Here is a 15,959-nt window from a genome sequence, read left to right as displayed (position 1 = left end):
ATTTGAACTGCTTGGCATGCGTTTTTCGTGCAACAAGCAGTATGCACATGAGCTTCGTGCGAATAAAGCAGTTAACATCTTCACGCAAGCAGTGTACTGTTATATTTATGTTAGAAAGAACTGTTAACTGTTAACAGCTACATATTTTAAATTTGAACAAAAGAATTACAGAAATATGGCAAAGGTTAAAATATAAAGCAAATTAATTATACCCGTTAATCGCAGTGTAAAAGGGTGAACTAGATTCGTTGAAAATTATGTAACAGGCAGAAGGAAGCGTTTTCGACTATATAAAGTATATTCTTGATCGGGATCAGTCTGTCTGTCTGTGCTTATGAACTTCGAGATCTCAGGAACTATAAAAGCTGGAAAGAAAAGCTAAAAGACAAAGAAACAGCCCAAGTTTGTTGACCTATGTTGCCACGTCCACTCTAACGCCAAAAAACCGCACAAAACTGCCATTCCCACACTTTTGATAAATTTTTCGATGTTTTCAAATTTTTATTAGTCTTGTAAATTTCTATCGTTTTGAAAACCCTATTTTTTATAGCATTCTCTCTTGAATTTTTTATGAATATACAAAATAATATTTTTCCTTTAAACCCCTTTTCATTGTCTGTATTCCCTGACCAGCAAAATGTAATAATTTTAACGTTTAAGCATTTATTGAGCTTTTAAAAATCATCTTTCTACTCTGATTAATTCATTGATAATGCCATAACGGCCACTACGGAGATTTTTCCTTTGTTCTCTGGGAGATTATATTCGATAATCAGTTCTAGATTCTCAAGCGATCGATGTCGCTACAGCGCTCAGCTTTGTTTACAAATAGATTTTGTTCATTCAGGAAAAATTGATAAGTAGACTCTGTGTTTACCAGGTAGATAGAGCCGGAGAAGAGAGAGTTTGGGAAGAACGCCAATAATCCCGAGTTGCTCAGACGATCGAACAGTTTAAGCTCAGACTGCTCGGAGTGAGGACGTCGTCGTCATCGAAAGATAATTTAGAACTGCTGCATCTAGTATAGGAAGCCAGACAACAACAGTATTTGTTTATATTTCCACATAGACCGCATATATATAAATTATGAAATCAGAGGCGTTGCACAAGTTTCTGGCGTTGTATCCGCTGCTGATTGCCTGCGCGTGGAGCGCACCATGTAAGTTCAGCTTTGTAATCTCTGTGTCATTTTTAGAGTTGCCTATGTGCTTGTGTTTTACCCAATAGTTCTCATTTTTAAGTAATTGGTAATAGTTATTAAAATACTTTCGTCAGAAAGTGATAAACCTAAAGAGTACCACAATAATTGCAATTTTTTTCAGTGAATCCATCTCAACAACAAGCAACGTATCAACAACCGCTTACAGTTCAACAGCCGGTTATCTTAGTTAAACATAATATAGGAACGGAAAATGCCGAGAATTACCGGATTACATTACCGTCGAAGGATCTCAAAGCAGGGGAGCCCTGTCTCACGATCACTTGGAAGACCAATCCAGATGGCACTGGTCCCGATGAACCACAAATCTACATGGGTGATGGCTACTTCAGAATATTGCAAGTAGCCCGAGGACAGAACAGCCAATAAACAAGAAAACAATATTGTATTTAATTTACAACTTTTACTGGGCATTTCCATTTTTTAAACATTTACGTACATTTTTGTTTGTAGTAGGGTTATAATTGTAAAGTTTTGACTCCAAGGGGATAAATCAAAAGACCCTTCATCAAATTAAATATAGAATCAGAGTGAGTGGTAGTGGTTAACAAATTGTATAGACAGTATTTTTGAAGTATTTTATTTTAACTAAATTTACGCGTTTTATATTTGCATATATCCATTGGTAAAAAGAAGTGCAGTAATAAACTCAATTTTGGTAAGCCACTCCAATCTTTATCGCCTATAACTCCCACCGCCACCTACTCTCTGCTGATTTTTTATTTGACAAAATAATTGTACACTGACCCATTGCGCTTCGGGGGAGAAGTTGGATATTTTGCTCGTATTTTCAGGGCCCGGTTTTCGCAACACCCAGTCTGGACTCTGGAATATCGGTTGGTTGTCATGACAACTCTGCGCGTGGAGTTTGAAGCCGAGGTTTTGGGAATGGGGGCAGGTAGTTGCCCAGACAGTAGAATCCCAAACTACGAAACAACTCAACAAAACTGAACAGAGCTCCCTTTGCAATTCCCAAACTCCCACTGTCTGTGTCTGCAAGTGACAGAGATGGAGCGACTACGATGGAGTGGAAGTGGAGAGATAGCGGCAGACCAGTCAGAGTCCTGGCAGAGAAAGGGAGAGAGAGAGAGAGAGAGTCATCCTGGCTGGATGACTCCAATTTTGCAGGGCTGCACTTTTCGGGACGACTGCAAAAAATTTCGCTTTTTTCCATGCCCAGACTTTCGCTGCAGTTTTCATTTCAGAGCGCAACTCGAGAAGCAACATCAAAATCAACAACAACAACAACAACTGCATGCCGCAGATACTGAAAAAAAATGTGGCGTGGGAGTGTGTTAGTAATGCTAATTGACTTACATTCCTCCAGGGCCCACGGGTGGTATGATGAATATTCGAAATCGGCACTTACTAGTCGCATATGACCATCTATTACTCCACCCGAGAAATGTTATCTACAATGAACTTATGTATGTGCAGTTATTTTAATATTAACAAAAAATACGCTAAATAACTTCTTTGTTTTCATTACTGTTATGAGATAACAATTTGCTTTTAATGAGTGTATATAAATTGTTTTTTTTTTGATCCAGGGATGTTGATCACTTCATGTATGCATCATTAATATCGCACTATATTAAAGTCTTCTAAATAAGAAATTGTAATATTTCACAACAAGTTAATTTTTTTAAGAAACTAGTTAAGCTATTAAACTAAATTATAAAATAGGATACCCCATCTTAAATATAATCGATATCGATTATTACTCATCAAATGTCATAATAATAATGGAAATCAAAACCACTGGCTTGCTTTTAAATATAAATCAAAATTCTTAAGTTTGTTTCAAATGCATCAACAGCAAGCAGAAGTGATTAAAAAATCACCGTGAAGTCAATTTAATGAAAATTACATAGTCTTTATAAAGATGTTGTTGATACTCTTGGTTGCCTGCTTTTACCTCGCCTTCGGATTTCTTATTTTATATTTGATATGCCTTCTTTTAGTAATATGCTTGTCTATTTTCTTTGACTACGATCCGATAAACAGTTAATGCATCTTTATTTGGATAGAAAATAAACATGCTTGGGGTAAGTGGAATTGTTTTCAAATAAAGCAACACATACTGCTTAAAATGAGCCATTTACCCCATTCTAATCCTTGACTTTCTCCTGTTCCAGATTGCGAAAATCAAAGAAATCATAAGGCGCGGCAAGTCAAGTGCGTTTCGAGAAATATCATTAATTTCCCGTTTAGCCGGCAACAACCCCGAAAAGCTTCCAGACAGGAGGTAAGTTCCACGATAAACCAAACCCAACAAAAGTTGACAAAAACTTTTGTGCATTACCTTTGTCTACATTTTGGTCAGTTTGCTGGGGAATGTGGCGATTTCGGGGGTGTTTAAGGTACGTGGCCAAGACAACAGGCAATAGATTGTGTGTTTGTTGTGGGGTTGTTGCTAATATGAATATGTTTGTTGTTATTTTATTTAACGCTACAATGCACTCGACTGCGATCCCTTTTTACATTTGGAAGCAACGTCAACCTCTGTCTGTCTGGGAACTCGGCTGGATGTTGGCCAGGATAGTTGTTTTCCCCCTTTTTTGCTCAATTTTTAATCAGCCTTTTGGCCCGTGGCTTCCTCGATTTGATTGAATGGAATAAAATATTCGAGCTTCACTCTCGCTCCACATTTTTCGCTCTTCCTGTTTGCTGATGTTCTAGAAAATTTAGAAAGTTCCATTGCGGCTGCATCCACCCCTAGAGCGCCAACTCCACCCCTGACCCCATCAGGACTCCACACCCCACCACTCACTACCCCCGCTCCCATCAAACCTTCTCCACTGCGTCACGTTCGCCGCATGCTGTCTGCCATTTTGGCTTTTCCTGCAGGAAGCTTGCATATTTCACGTTCGCCATGTTGTTTTTTCCTCGCTGTGTCAGTGTGTGTATGCAGTGCGTTGCTGTTTGTGTGTGTGTGTGTGCGGTGTGTGTGTTAGCTGGTGCCCCAACTCTTCACTTTTATCGATTGAATTGTGTCTCCGGCTGTGAAATGCAGGTCATTGATCTGTTCGTGCCAGCTAAAAACGACGAAATGCTTTTTCGGTTTTTTCGCTCTCTCTCCTTTATATCCCTTTCTCTTTTCCACTCGTTCCTCTTCTGAAGAAGTGGAAGCTGGGCAGGACAGCAGCTGTGGACTGCAATTCATCGTCTGGTGTTTTTATTTTTGGAGTTTTTTGGATAGTCAGCATATGAACTGTGCTCTTAGTGTTCAGTAGGCAGCATCATAAATCACATTTAACTTTGATAAACCAATTATGTGTCAGCGTATTATATATAATAAACAAATGTATAATTATAATGGTTTATTTGAAATGAGGAAATTACTTAGAATAAACTTAATTATTTACTTACTCATACATATCTGTATAAGTTCATAAGCCGTCGGTCAGCTCAAAAGTAGGCAGCACATAATTTTGAACTCCAGGTGGCGCCCCTAGTCTATAAAATTAGAGGACCTTAAAATTTGCCTCAGAGCTGGAAAAACTTTCCACAGAAGTTCCATACCATCACCATAACATAACAACATAACAACTGTGAAATATATTTCCTATCCCAAGCTTTGAGGTAGTGGAGCATCAGCAGACTCTGGAGTTATTCTCAGAGTACGAGGTCTGGGATTGGAGTTGAAAATCCGAGCCAGACTGCCAGCAGAAATATATCCAGCGAAGGGGCAAACTGTACCGTGGCAGTTGAAACACAGAGGACAGACAGTGGCAGAAAGGGAAATCTACTACGACTTATAGCACCAGGATATGTATTTTCGGCATTGGAGTTTCCGCCTCCGGTTTTTGGGGGTTAAATAAAAAGTACTTGTCCGGCTGGCGGTTCAATGACCATTCAGCCGACCGGAGACGATGCTATCTGGGCAAAGTATATTGCCATCGACCATCCAATGCTCCTTACCACATTTACTAATGGGGCTTGTTTTACCTATCGCTGGGAAAACAAAAATAAACAAATAAAAATGTGCAGAACGAGTTGCAAGGTCGACGAACGTTGAGTGCGGTTCCCAATCCCAGTTCTAAGTCCCGAGTTCCCGGATTCCGTGCCCAAGACTGTGTAGTTGACTTAATGCCCGGCTCTGTGAGCCAAACACGTTTTTCGCTAGCGCATAATTTGTGGGTAAGTTTTCAATCATCGAGCTTCAAGCGAATCGCATCGGTTTCCCTTCTTCTTTTGCTCCACCCCATTCATTTTGGAATGCAATGTCGACTTTCACATCAGACTAATTGCAAAACACGGGAATTGTTCACTCTCTCTGTGTCCCAGTAGCTCACCAAATTTTTCGGTGGTGTAATCTTTCAGTTCAGGTCCATCAGAGGGACATGTATTCAAGGAAATGGAAATAGTAATCGTACTTGTTCTATAGAAGAAAATATTCGCATTAGTGTAGAATTTATTTAAATTAAATTAATTAAATTTTAATTCGAAATGTAAATAAACAGACGGACACAAACTTCCGATAAAATGTAATAAGTGAAAAGTAATAAAACTGAATTTACGTATTTTATCCCCATTTTCATTCACTTTCTTGTTGCCAAATCTTACCCATAATTTGAAGCCAAGATAGCGCATCTCGGAAACCCCACGGTCATTGGAACTGCACAGCACCAGAGATTCACAACCAAATGCAGAACGTCAAGCGCAGGCGTCGTCACTAGAGAAAAGCAGAGATTTTAATATGTGGCAATTGAGGAAGAGTTACCGTAGAGTTCTCTCTGGCTGGGAATCTTCTCCCCTCAAACTCCCAAAGCCAGGGGCCTATCGCTCGGGCTAATGGCCTCTCGAGTCGCTAGCCGATGCTATAATCGTCGGAGTCGTGCCTCTAGCTTTTGTTGCATTCCACATCGCCGAGGTGGTTTCTCTCCGCTCCTCCGATTCTCGGGTCTCGTGTTCACCAGCTCCCCGGCTCTACCATTCTCTAGTTCTCTGATTCCCCTCCCACACTCTCACCCAGTTTCAGTTCAGGTCAGGTCTGCTGGCATTGACACTGACACTGCGCCACGATGGCATTGGCCATGGCATTCTGGGTGCTTCTCGAAGCGGCTTCCTGCACCGTCACCTTGGAGCCCCCGCTCCGATACTCCCTACGTTGCTCTCCTGATCCGAACTGGTCTGGCATTCATCAACCTCGTTTTAAGGAGGGGTGGAGGAACCTAGGAAGTTTCTGTTGCCTGGGAGTATTGCCTTTATGTTCAAATATTTATGTTCATAGTATTTGAGCTGGTTTTAGTAATAAACATAATATAAAATGTAATACAAAATATCTTCAAATGGTTGTTTTAATAATTTTGTAGCTCTATTATTGTTAATATTGTTAGAATACTCCATAAAAAATTGATGTTTAAGCGTTATTCGTTTATCGTTAAAATTGACTATAAGTCCAAAGAACGCATAAACTGACTGCCAGTTTGAAAATCCATATTTGATTGCGGTATGCATTTACAGGCTTCTATTGTGTAACCAAGACCTACCTATTCGTGGCCTTTCTGTTTGCAGACCAAAACCAACACAATGCCCAGCTCCATGATGTCCGTGATGATGATTACGCTGCACTCGCTGAGCCTGAGCTGGATTTTTAATTGGCCTAGTCCATTGAGTGCTCCATTTGCCGGTTTCCCATCTGTGTACTCATCAGATATCTGCTGGCCAAGGTGCCAGTGGGGTGAATTGCAGGGCAGATGCCCAACGATAATGGACAGCTGAGATTTGCGCTCGGATAGCAGTAACTGTGAAAACAAGTTTGAATTGCAAATGAGTGAATTGCGAATGAACTGGGAATTTTCAAATTGCTATTTGAAGAACAATGGGCTTGATATCTTGGTGACCAAGCCTGGAATCGATGAATTCACATTGAAATTAAAATAAAGGTTTTATATCAGTATTGAAAGTAAATTAAAAAATAAAATGTTTTGAAATTGCCTTTGTTTTAGTTTAAGTCCGTTGTGTGCTTTGAGTTAAGAGTAAAAAGCGGTTTTTTTTAAATTATTAGATATAGTGTGTATCTATTATACTAAATCTGTAGATCAAAGAATATATTTTATTATTAAATCACTCAGCATAATTGAAGTCAGACATCCGTATGTTAACATTGTGGCTTTTGTAATATATTATGAAATATTTCCCCCGATCTGAAAGGCTATTTAAACAATCAAACCCCACTTTTAACATGCACACGGTCCTTAATTTGTCATCGAGTAATCCCATCTCGAGGATTTCAGTTTAACGCTTTTCCCCAACTAAACCATGTGACAGTTTAACTACTCATCAGTTGCAATCAAAAGAAAACGGGACATCATAATTAAAATGAAAATCAACGAAAAGCGAAAACTTTTTGTCATACATATTCTGTACTTTCCTATATATGCGGAGATACATACATACATATATAAACAAGCGCACACGGACAAATTGTAGTCCTCACAGACAGAACAATAACAGACTAACCTATTGTAAAGTGGGGGAAATATAAAGCTAAACGGCAAATATGTATGTTTACATAAATATACATATGTATGTGCACATCCCTTTTGGCCATGTATCTGTGTGTTTATGCACTTGTATGCACTTGCGACAAATTTTCCAAAATGGCGTCGACAATGACTAACCGTCCGACGTCGACTCCCTCCTTTCCCCATTTTTCCACCCACAACGAAATGTGCAGGGGTGTTCTTTTTGTCTGCCTGCGAAACTCCAGAACTCCAGGTCAATGATACCAAAAGTTAAACACCCAGCCAGCCAACGAAGCCCCCCTGCCATCCCCCATGTCGGCGTCGCACTTGAGCAATTTTCACAAAAAAAAAAAAAAAAAAGCGAAAAAAAAATGAAAATAAACATAACAAACTGCAGAAAAAAAGAGGCAAGACTCGATTGAAAGAAGAGAAGGAAAACAAAAAGCGACGGGCCGCACCCTGGGGCCAAAGGAGTGGGAAAAATGGAGCGGGCGGGTGGAGTGCATTCGACGTCAGTGTCAAGTTTACGCTAGGTTCACCACCTTCAGCCCCCAGACCCCGAGCCACCCATTAGCCCACGAGTCGCCTTTTTCCACACACAACTCTATTTTCAATGGCAGCACAAAAGCACTTTTATCTTTGTACGTTTAATTTGTGCAGTGGAAAGCGAGCAGGAAAAGCGGCAGATCGGATTGTGAGGCTAGTGGGTGCACTGAGAAAATATGCTAGTTAGTTTAAGAGCTTAAAAAATGAATTACTCTATCCCTTATACATTTATTTGTCATTATTATAATCTGTATGTTTGCTTCATGTTTAAATAAAATAACAACTTAATTTAACTTTATATTTCGATCAATAATTTATGTTCTGTTCAGTTTAATGAAATGTTATATTTGCTCTTAAGTCAATGGATTTGTTGCATTCGTCTGTAGAACTTGGGATCCATATATAACCGAAACTTATAATAATCTTAATATCGTTTTTTATGTGCTTTTATGGGGGAGGGGGGTGCATAAGCGAGCGCGTCACCTAGCGGCTAGAGAACGAAGCTACCGCCACCACCGCCCCCTTTTCTAACCAGCAAAACAAATCCGCAACCATCTGCACTCATGCATCATTCGTTGTGCCTTCCTCTCTCTATCGTTCTCTGTATCTGCAGCTGCTTTTCCTGTCTGTGTGTGCACACATATACACATATATCCATATGTGTATAAGTGTGTGTGCTTGGAGCAGCGACAGCAACAACAACCACGACAACTTGAACAACGCGGTGAAGGTCATTGCTACCAAAATTGTGTCTCCCTTTTGTCCTACTCTACTCTCGACTCGATTCGCTTCGTCTCACACGCACACACTCGCACAGAAGCGCACTCACACTGAGGCACACGATCACACAGACAGGAAAAGCCCCGTATCTGTGTGTGCTATCCATCCATCCTAGTGGTATACTCCACATCCCGAAAACATACTACATAAAACTCGAACGGGGAGTTGGGAGCTCGGTTCTAGAAATTGAGACAGCAATGGAAATGGGAAAAAGAGAGAGAGAAAGGGATCTGGAGAACTGCAGTGCTTGTTTGGGGGTTTTTCTTTTTCGTTTCGCTGTTATGTTTTCTATGTGCACGCTTTTCGCCAGTCTTCCCCTTTCGTCAGCTTTTTGATAAGGCATGGGTAAGGAAGTTGCCAGATGTTGAAAATCCGATTATCCTTATATCCTTTTTAATTAACAGATTTTAAAAAAATTTACCTATGTCTCCCATAGAATTACTTAATAATGAAAATGTACACTCCTTTGTAAATTGAAGATTAAACCAAAACTAGCCAACGGAATTCCTTATCCGGCCTAATGCTGTCGAATACAAAAAACATAGCATACTTTTGCACCAATTCGATCACCACAACTATTTGCTAACTTAAAATATGGATTATATATTCTTTGGAAATATAGTGGTTTTGGACTAGAATTGTAACAGTGTGGCAGCCCTGTAACTTCACTTGGCTTACGATTACAAAATCGCAACAGTGCCTCCAACTCCGCAACTGAAAACTTGTTCGTTCCAACTTCTCCAATATCTACGAGTATTTCCCCTCCCTTTCGCACAAACATCCGTCTCGCTCTGGCCGCAAACTGTGTCTGTGTCACTCAACCCACTAAACTAGCGCACAATGCGAATTGCGAAATGCGACGATGACGCTAGGCAACGACCGACGTTATTCAGTTCCCCCAGTTCTTTGTATACACTTATAAAAAGTGTTTTACTTTGGCCAATCAGTATATTTCATATTCATGCAAGATAGGATATAATTATATCTATACAAAAGCATATAATTTTAGGAATTTATGAGTTCTTAAATAGGTTTTGAATTAAATAAAATAAAATAATTTTAATAAAGAACGTTGCCAAATACTTGCATTGACAATATACAAGTAGGCCAACCTATAATTCGTCTTCAATAAAAACTTGAAAAACTGAGATTTTATACCTTTCAATTGTTTCTAGGGTATTCCGAGAATCGGTCTGCATGGTGCCAATGTCGTGTTCTCTTTCGCCCGCCATGGCAGACAGTGCCCTGCTATTTCGCCGTCTCTCTCTCTCTCTCTCTCTGTCTCTGTTGGGCATTGTGCTCCATTCACGTGCTGCACGCTTTTCGCGTGTGTGCCTTCCAACGCCTGCGATCCCCCAACGCCCTACGCCCATCGCTCTTTCTGTTTCTCTCTTGGCTCTCAACGGAAGTTGGAGTGCGCAACTGTGTGTGTGAGTGCTGGGTTCAATGTCTGGTGGTTGACCTACCCATACCACTAGATTTTCCCAGGAGTCTCGCTTCTCGGCTCCTGCTGCACTCCGCGCCTGCTTCCTTCTCGGTCCTTTTCGCGCTTTTGACTCATTCGAACGGCTTGTTCTGCCCCAGCTTGGGTATTAGAAAGTGCCGCACCCAGAAACGAAAAAACAAATAAAATAACAAAAAATGCAACTCGCACTCCCGTCTCTTCTGTGTGACAAGTGAAAACTAGAAAATTCTGCTGCTCGCTCACCACTCACTAAAGTAAAAGTTGTCTTATCAATGCGCCGCAGCTTTTAGCAGTGGGTGGTGCTTCGGTGACGACAGCTCATTTGGCGTCATTGCGTCGAGACAAGGGCCCCATAAAGATGTTAACCAGAGATTGCATAGTTTAATACTAATATCCAAGCTGGTCTGGCATCAACTACTTCGGAATTGACCCAGGACATGGATGGATAATATCGTCGAAAACAAGCTCAGCTAATTTTAATCCTCACTTATTTTTTTTTTTTACTCATTATCTCTAAAAACGGAGCTGCGATACTGAATGCTACACACATATATTGCATTGCTGGCTATTTCCGAATTTTAATTCAAGGCAGCAAGTAAGCAGATTAAAAGTCAAGATGTATTTAAAAAAAATAATCACATTTTTAATTAAGTTTACAATTACTTCTTTCTTATCACTTAAATTTACAAAATATATTTTTTTTTGAATAAGTTGCATTAAGGTATTGCACAATATATTTTCAGCATTCCTTTAGCTTTAGTTGGTGGAAAACTTCCAGTTAGTCTTCCTATGGCATTAACTGGTTTTCCACTTGCCGCAGATTCAAGGCTAACTCCGTTGGGTCATTGCCATTGCGAGTTTTTCCCCAGTGCTGGAAAAACTAGTTGCATTCACCTGGGCTCGCAATATTTGTTAGACAGATTATCCAAGAACCTGCTGGGCGAGTTTTCTTCAGCCCGACTTCGTCACAGGGAAAGTTCTGGAGGGAGAGTGTGCGCTAATACCGGAGAAATGGAGAAAGTTGCAAGTGGCAAAAGACACTTCAGTCAGCCCATTGTGCAACTTCTCGCACTTCCACTCCATTTCCACAGTGGAAAGTAGGTGAGGTGAGTCACAGTTGCCAGTGGCAAATATGCATACAACAACCCCTGTTACTAAATGCAATTTCTAAAATAATAAAGGTGGGTGGTTCGGTTGGCTTCGCTCTTGAATGAAAAATTATAATGCAGAACCAGTCTGCGGAACTTCGCATTGGCAAGTAAGACTGTCGAACATATTAAGAACGGCGGCTCTCCTTGATTTGTTCACAATTCATGCTGTTTAAAGGATCTTCTCTTCAATAAAATTAAACTGTTGCTTTAGGATGTATAAGCTAATTGTAGTCACCAGTCTGTTGGTTTATTTATTTTATTTAGATTCAGTATAGGTGCTCTATATATTTAACATTTACAAATGCTTACAAATAAGTCAATAAAAATGTTTTAATCATATAACAGTGCTTAAAAATGCTTACTTTATTTAGAAAGCACCCTTCGTTTTACAGCTAAAAACGTAAGTACTATCCCCAGCAAAAGCTTGCAACCCTTTTTCTCATGAATTTTTACGCCGTTCCCTCATTCTTTGGATGGTTTATTGACCTCCATGCTGCACTGCATTGCGTCAGCGGCTCATCTGGTAGCCTCTTATCACGCAACTGGCATCAAAAGTGTCAGACATAGCCCTACACTGCCAAAAAAGGAAATCAATAATTTAAAAAATGCAAAATCATACTCTACGAGTAACGGGTATAATAATAAGTATCAGAAATAAAAACTGCTTTACTTTTTCCGTGCGCCTTTTGTTAACTTGCTTTACTGTTGCAACAGTACATGTTAGCGAAAGTTTTGGGTGAAGAAGGAGGGTTGAGAGTAGGGTTGTCACCAAGGGTTGGTACATTACGACAGTATAATTACTGTAATCTATACCGATTTGCAGAATAAGCTTGATGTTTTGCCCAAGTAAGTGCTCGTGAGGTGGTAACCGCAGCGGGAATTGCCCTTAAATGAGTCTTTAAGTGGGGACATTAAATTGCTATATTAAACTGACCTCAACATGTAGATATAGATATATGTACATATACATATGTACATGCCACTATAGTTACATAACTTAAAGGAAGCATGCCTATTAGTATTGCATCTCTGCTGTTAGTAATAACGAATTGGCGGTGATCAGATCAAAATTTCGACTTTGAGTAATTAAGAAGTAATAAGCTTAAATCACAATAAATCGTAGTTAATGATAATTTGTGAATTAAATTAATTACTTCAGTTATTTATCTATTATAGATTTTATGCCCAATAGATCTTTCTGTATTCTAGAGGCAATATTGCTATTGGTGCCCATAATGGTGCAGTTGTATATTTTCTTGTTTATTTACTCACATACTTAAAAGCGTTGTCTTTCAAGAAAAAAGTTTTGTTTGCATCAGCTTGCCACTGCACTCTCCGAGTCAAAGTGCATGAAAAAATAGCGGGATAAATTAGTAATATTTATACAAACATTAGCTTTTACAATAAAAAAGATACGATAAGTGCAACATCAATATCATAATTAATCCTTTTAGGACAGGTTATTGTATTGCACAAGAAAAGACTGCAAAAGTTTCTCTCTTCTTCTCTCTTCGATTTTACAGTTTCACTCTGCTCTTTTATCAGTGAGCTGTGACACAGTTCTCAGTTCGCTTTTCGCTCTGAAGGCAGAAGCTCGTAATGGATATCCAACGGAGAATACACGATGTGCCCCATTCGAAAGCCTCGATCTGATATTTGAAAAACTTGTTAGTTTACAATATAAAGTTAACTTACCTCTGGCGCACGAAAAGCTTGCAAAAGCTTTCTCCTGTCACAGCCGCAACAAATTCAGGACAATTACGCTCGACGGACGGCTAACACTTGATTCTTGGAAGTTTCTTATTCGGGAATGTGGGCCCACGATTGAAGAATTTGTATACGGTGTATGTGGTAGAAATGTGGTTGAGAAACATTGTCCCAATTTGAAATCAGTATTCGTTCTGTTCTATTTGTCTGATCGGGAAAACATGGCGTCATTCTTAGAAAATATGAAAAGCTCTCTGACATCGGTAAAAATAAACCAACAAAATTACTTTCCGGCTACTATCGTTATCGCGGTGAGTGAAAAAACGCAACTAAAGGATTTTTTTCTTCAGGGGATACGTGGACGAAAATGGTGAGCTTCGTGAATTTATTAATGTTTATCTTTGACTGGGGCCTTGTTCTCAGTTCGCCATTTAGATAGACATACATACATATGTATCTGAGGTTGACGTTTGAGATTAACAGCTGAATCGTGGTGTTGATTCGACGTGGAGAGTCCTTGTAGCGGTTGTGATCATAATAATGTAAAATGTCACTTGCTCAGAATAGTTTTTATATAGATTAGATGACCCGGAGGACGAAGGCTCTCCCGAAATTATCTTCAATGTGAAGATTCTTCTTTCTGAATGTTAGCTAAAAAATGTTTGGAAACTGGCCAGAAGAGATTGCAATGGCTCTGGTTAAGGATACCATTAGTAGAACATCAGCGCAGCAGAACCCTGGAGTTTCTTTTGGGAATTTACGTGCGTTACAATGCTGACATAGGACATATAAGTATGTACATATATAAATATACATCATGACAGTTTTTTACTATTCGTGAAAAAATAAACTTATCACACTGTGTTCAAGGAAATAATTAATACATTTATTGTATTGTAGAAAGGAAATTAGTGTGAAGAAATGCAAAGTGGATATCACCTAATTTGTACGTATGTACATATATACAGTAATAGTAATGTCAGTGAACTCTAATCAGATAGTACAAAAGCTTTTCTTATGTTTCTCTTCGTTTGCGAATGCATCTCTCTCTTTAATAAATACAGTTTGCCAGATGCCTCAGTTCGCATTTCGCTCTCGACGAAAAAGCTTGTGATGGATAACCCGCGGAGTATAATCGATTTGCCGGTCGAAGTCCTCGATCTGATATTTACGCATCTTATTTATATGAATTACAAAGTGGAGCTGGCTAAGGTTCACGAAAAGCTCACAAAAGCTTTTGTCTATCACAGCAAAAATGAGTTTAGGAGGCTTAAAGTAACACCGTGGTTATCAAATGAATCGTTTTTGTTGGTAATACAAGAATGTGGCCACACAACTGAGGAATTAGTTTTCGATAGAAGTTGTGACTTTTGGAACGATATTCTAATCGAAGCGGTTACCAAATACTGCACCAATCTGAAATCGTTTACAGCAGTTTTATATAGGTCGGACAGTGACCAAATATGTTCCTTTTTGCGAAAAATAAACAAATTATTATTATCCCTTTCATTGGAACAACGTTCGCGATTTCCATTCGAAATATTGAAAGTTGTTGGTGAAATGACGCAGTTAAAGGAACTTTCAGTAAAAGGATACATTGACGAGAACGGTAAGGTTTTAATAGCACAATATAATAGTTTTTAAACTTACTGCTATGTTTGTAAGGATATAACGCATCGGATAAAAATTTAAAAAAAAATTTTGAAAAATTTCTTGAAATTTAGTTTGTGAATGATTTCTAACAGCGTTTCATTCAGTTAACGAAATTCAGAAATTGGTCGCCCTGGAGAAGCTGAACATCGAACAACATTATTATCTAGACAAGCCTGATGTCAACATACTGAGAATCTGTTCGTCACTAAGCAACCTGCGAAAATTGACTATAAATAATGTTCATATAATCTCATGTGAAGAGCCCCATTCAAAAATGTGGGCCGATCTGGAAACCTTAAAGCTCATTATATGCGCATTAACTCCCGAGTTACCAGACTGTCCTAATCTAAAAGTTTTGGATATTCATTACCTCCGAAACTCCAACGAAGGCTACATTTTAAAATTTATACTTAAAAATGGGAGAAATTTAAAAACCTTATATGAAAGATGCCATCCACCGATCGATGCCAACGGTTTTCTTCAATTACTTCGAGGGTGCCCCAATTTACGATATCTTTACACTCCTCTGGAATATATTAAACTCTATGCGGCCTATCTGTCTACTATTGTGGAAATTTTGAGGGAAAATAAAGTGACGCCGGAGAACCCATTTGAACTGGTTGTGTGTAGACGTATTAAGTGGAAATGGTTTCGTAGATTGGTAAGTGGAATTGGTTATGATGTCTTAAATTTTGGCTTATTTTAACCCTTAGCTCCGTCGGACACCAAATGCTGAATTAATAAGCCTTTACTTAGCTGAAGAATAAGGAAAAAATAATATTACTATAATAATAAAATCCAAAATTGATTTTAAAATATATATAAAAAATATTTTATAATTTTATAAAGATATATATATGTAGAAAACAGCAAATCTAAATTATGTAAAAATGTTAGCTAAGAAAAGATGAAATAAAATTAAAAAAATAAATAAATAAAAATGTATTATTTAGTTTTCTTAATAT

At 38.8% G+C, this 15,959-nt stretch overlaps 2 protein-coding genes, 3 long non-coding RNA genes and 1 pseudogene across 6 annotated transcripts, besides 1 other annotated feature; 5 read left to right on the top strand and 1 right to left on the bottom strand.

The window, feature by feature from the left end:
• The first annotated feature begins 206 nt into the window (after positions 1-206).
• Positions 207-535: a mobile genetic element.
• Positions 536-963: 428 nt separating this feature from the next.
• On the top strand, positions 964-1,610 carry CG34253 (uncharacterized protein). The gene is made up of 2 exons (NM_001104166.2): positions 964-1,159; positions 1,323-1,610. The coding sequence occupies exons 1-2, from the start codon at positions 1,087-1,089 to the stop codon at positions 1,586-1,588; spliced, it is 339 nt and encodes a 112-aa protein (NP_001097636.1). The 5' UTR covers positions 964-1,086; the 3' UTR covers positions 1,589-1,610.
• lncRNA:CR32194 (long non-coding RNA:CR32194) lies at positions 1,226-2,979 on the top strand. The gene is made up of 2 exons (NR_048293.1): positions 1,226-1,247; positions 1,323-2,979. It is a non-coding gene; the product is annotated as a long non-coding RNA:CR32194 (long non-coding RNA).
• Positions 2,974-7,163, top strand: lncRNA:CR43253 (long non-coding RNA:CR43253). The gene is made up of 3 exons (NR_124978.1): positions 2,974-3,267; positions 3,358-3,467; positions 6,740-7,163. It is a non-coding gene; the product is annotated as a long non-coding RNA:CR43253 (long non-coding RNA).
• A 3,017-nt stretch (positions 7,164-10,180) lies between these two features.
• Positions 10,181-10,703, bottom strand: lncRNA:CR45392 (long non-coding RNA:CR45392). Its single transcript, NR_124977.1, has one exon. It is a non-coding gene; the product is annotated as a long non-coding RNA:CR45392 (long non-coding RNA).
• A 2,496-nt stretch (positions 10,704-13,199) lies between these two features.
• On the top strand, positions 13,200-13,780 carry CR45391 (annotated as a pseudogene).
• Positions 13,781-14,420: 640 nt separating this feature from the next.
• On the top strand, positions 14,421-15,922 carry CG44004 (uncharacterized protein). Of its 2 annotated transcripts, none has more exons than NM_001275075.2 (3): positions 14,421-14,950; positions 15,099-15,655; positions 15,708-15,922. In NM_001275075.2, exons 1-3 carry the CDS (start codon positions 14,455-14,457, stop codon positions 15,759-15,761), a joined length of 1,107 nt encoding a protein of 368 aa, NP_001262004.2. In that variant the 5' UTR covers positions 14,421-14,454; the 3' UTR covers positions 15,762-15,922. The 2 variants fall into 2 exon arrangements, with proteins under 2 accessions (NP_001262004.2, NP_001287104.1); NM_001300175.1 differs by having other exon boundaries at positions 15,708-15,824.
• Positions 15,923-15,959: the final 37 nt, after the last annotated feature.

This window comes from Drosophila melanogaster, chromosome 3L (genome assembly GCF_000001215.4).
Source record: "Drosophila melanogaster chromosome 3L".
Lineage (NCBI taxonomy): Eukaryota > Metazoa > Arthropoda > Insecta > Diptera > Drosophilidae > Drosophila > Drosophila melanogaster.
Note: the sequence above shows the minus strand (reverse complement) of the source record. Positions and strands in the feature narration are given on the sequence as shown.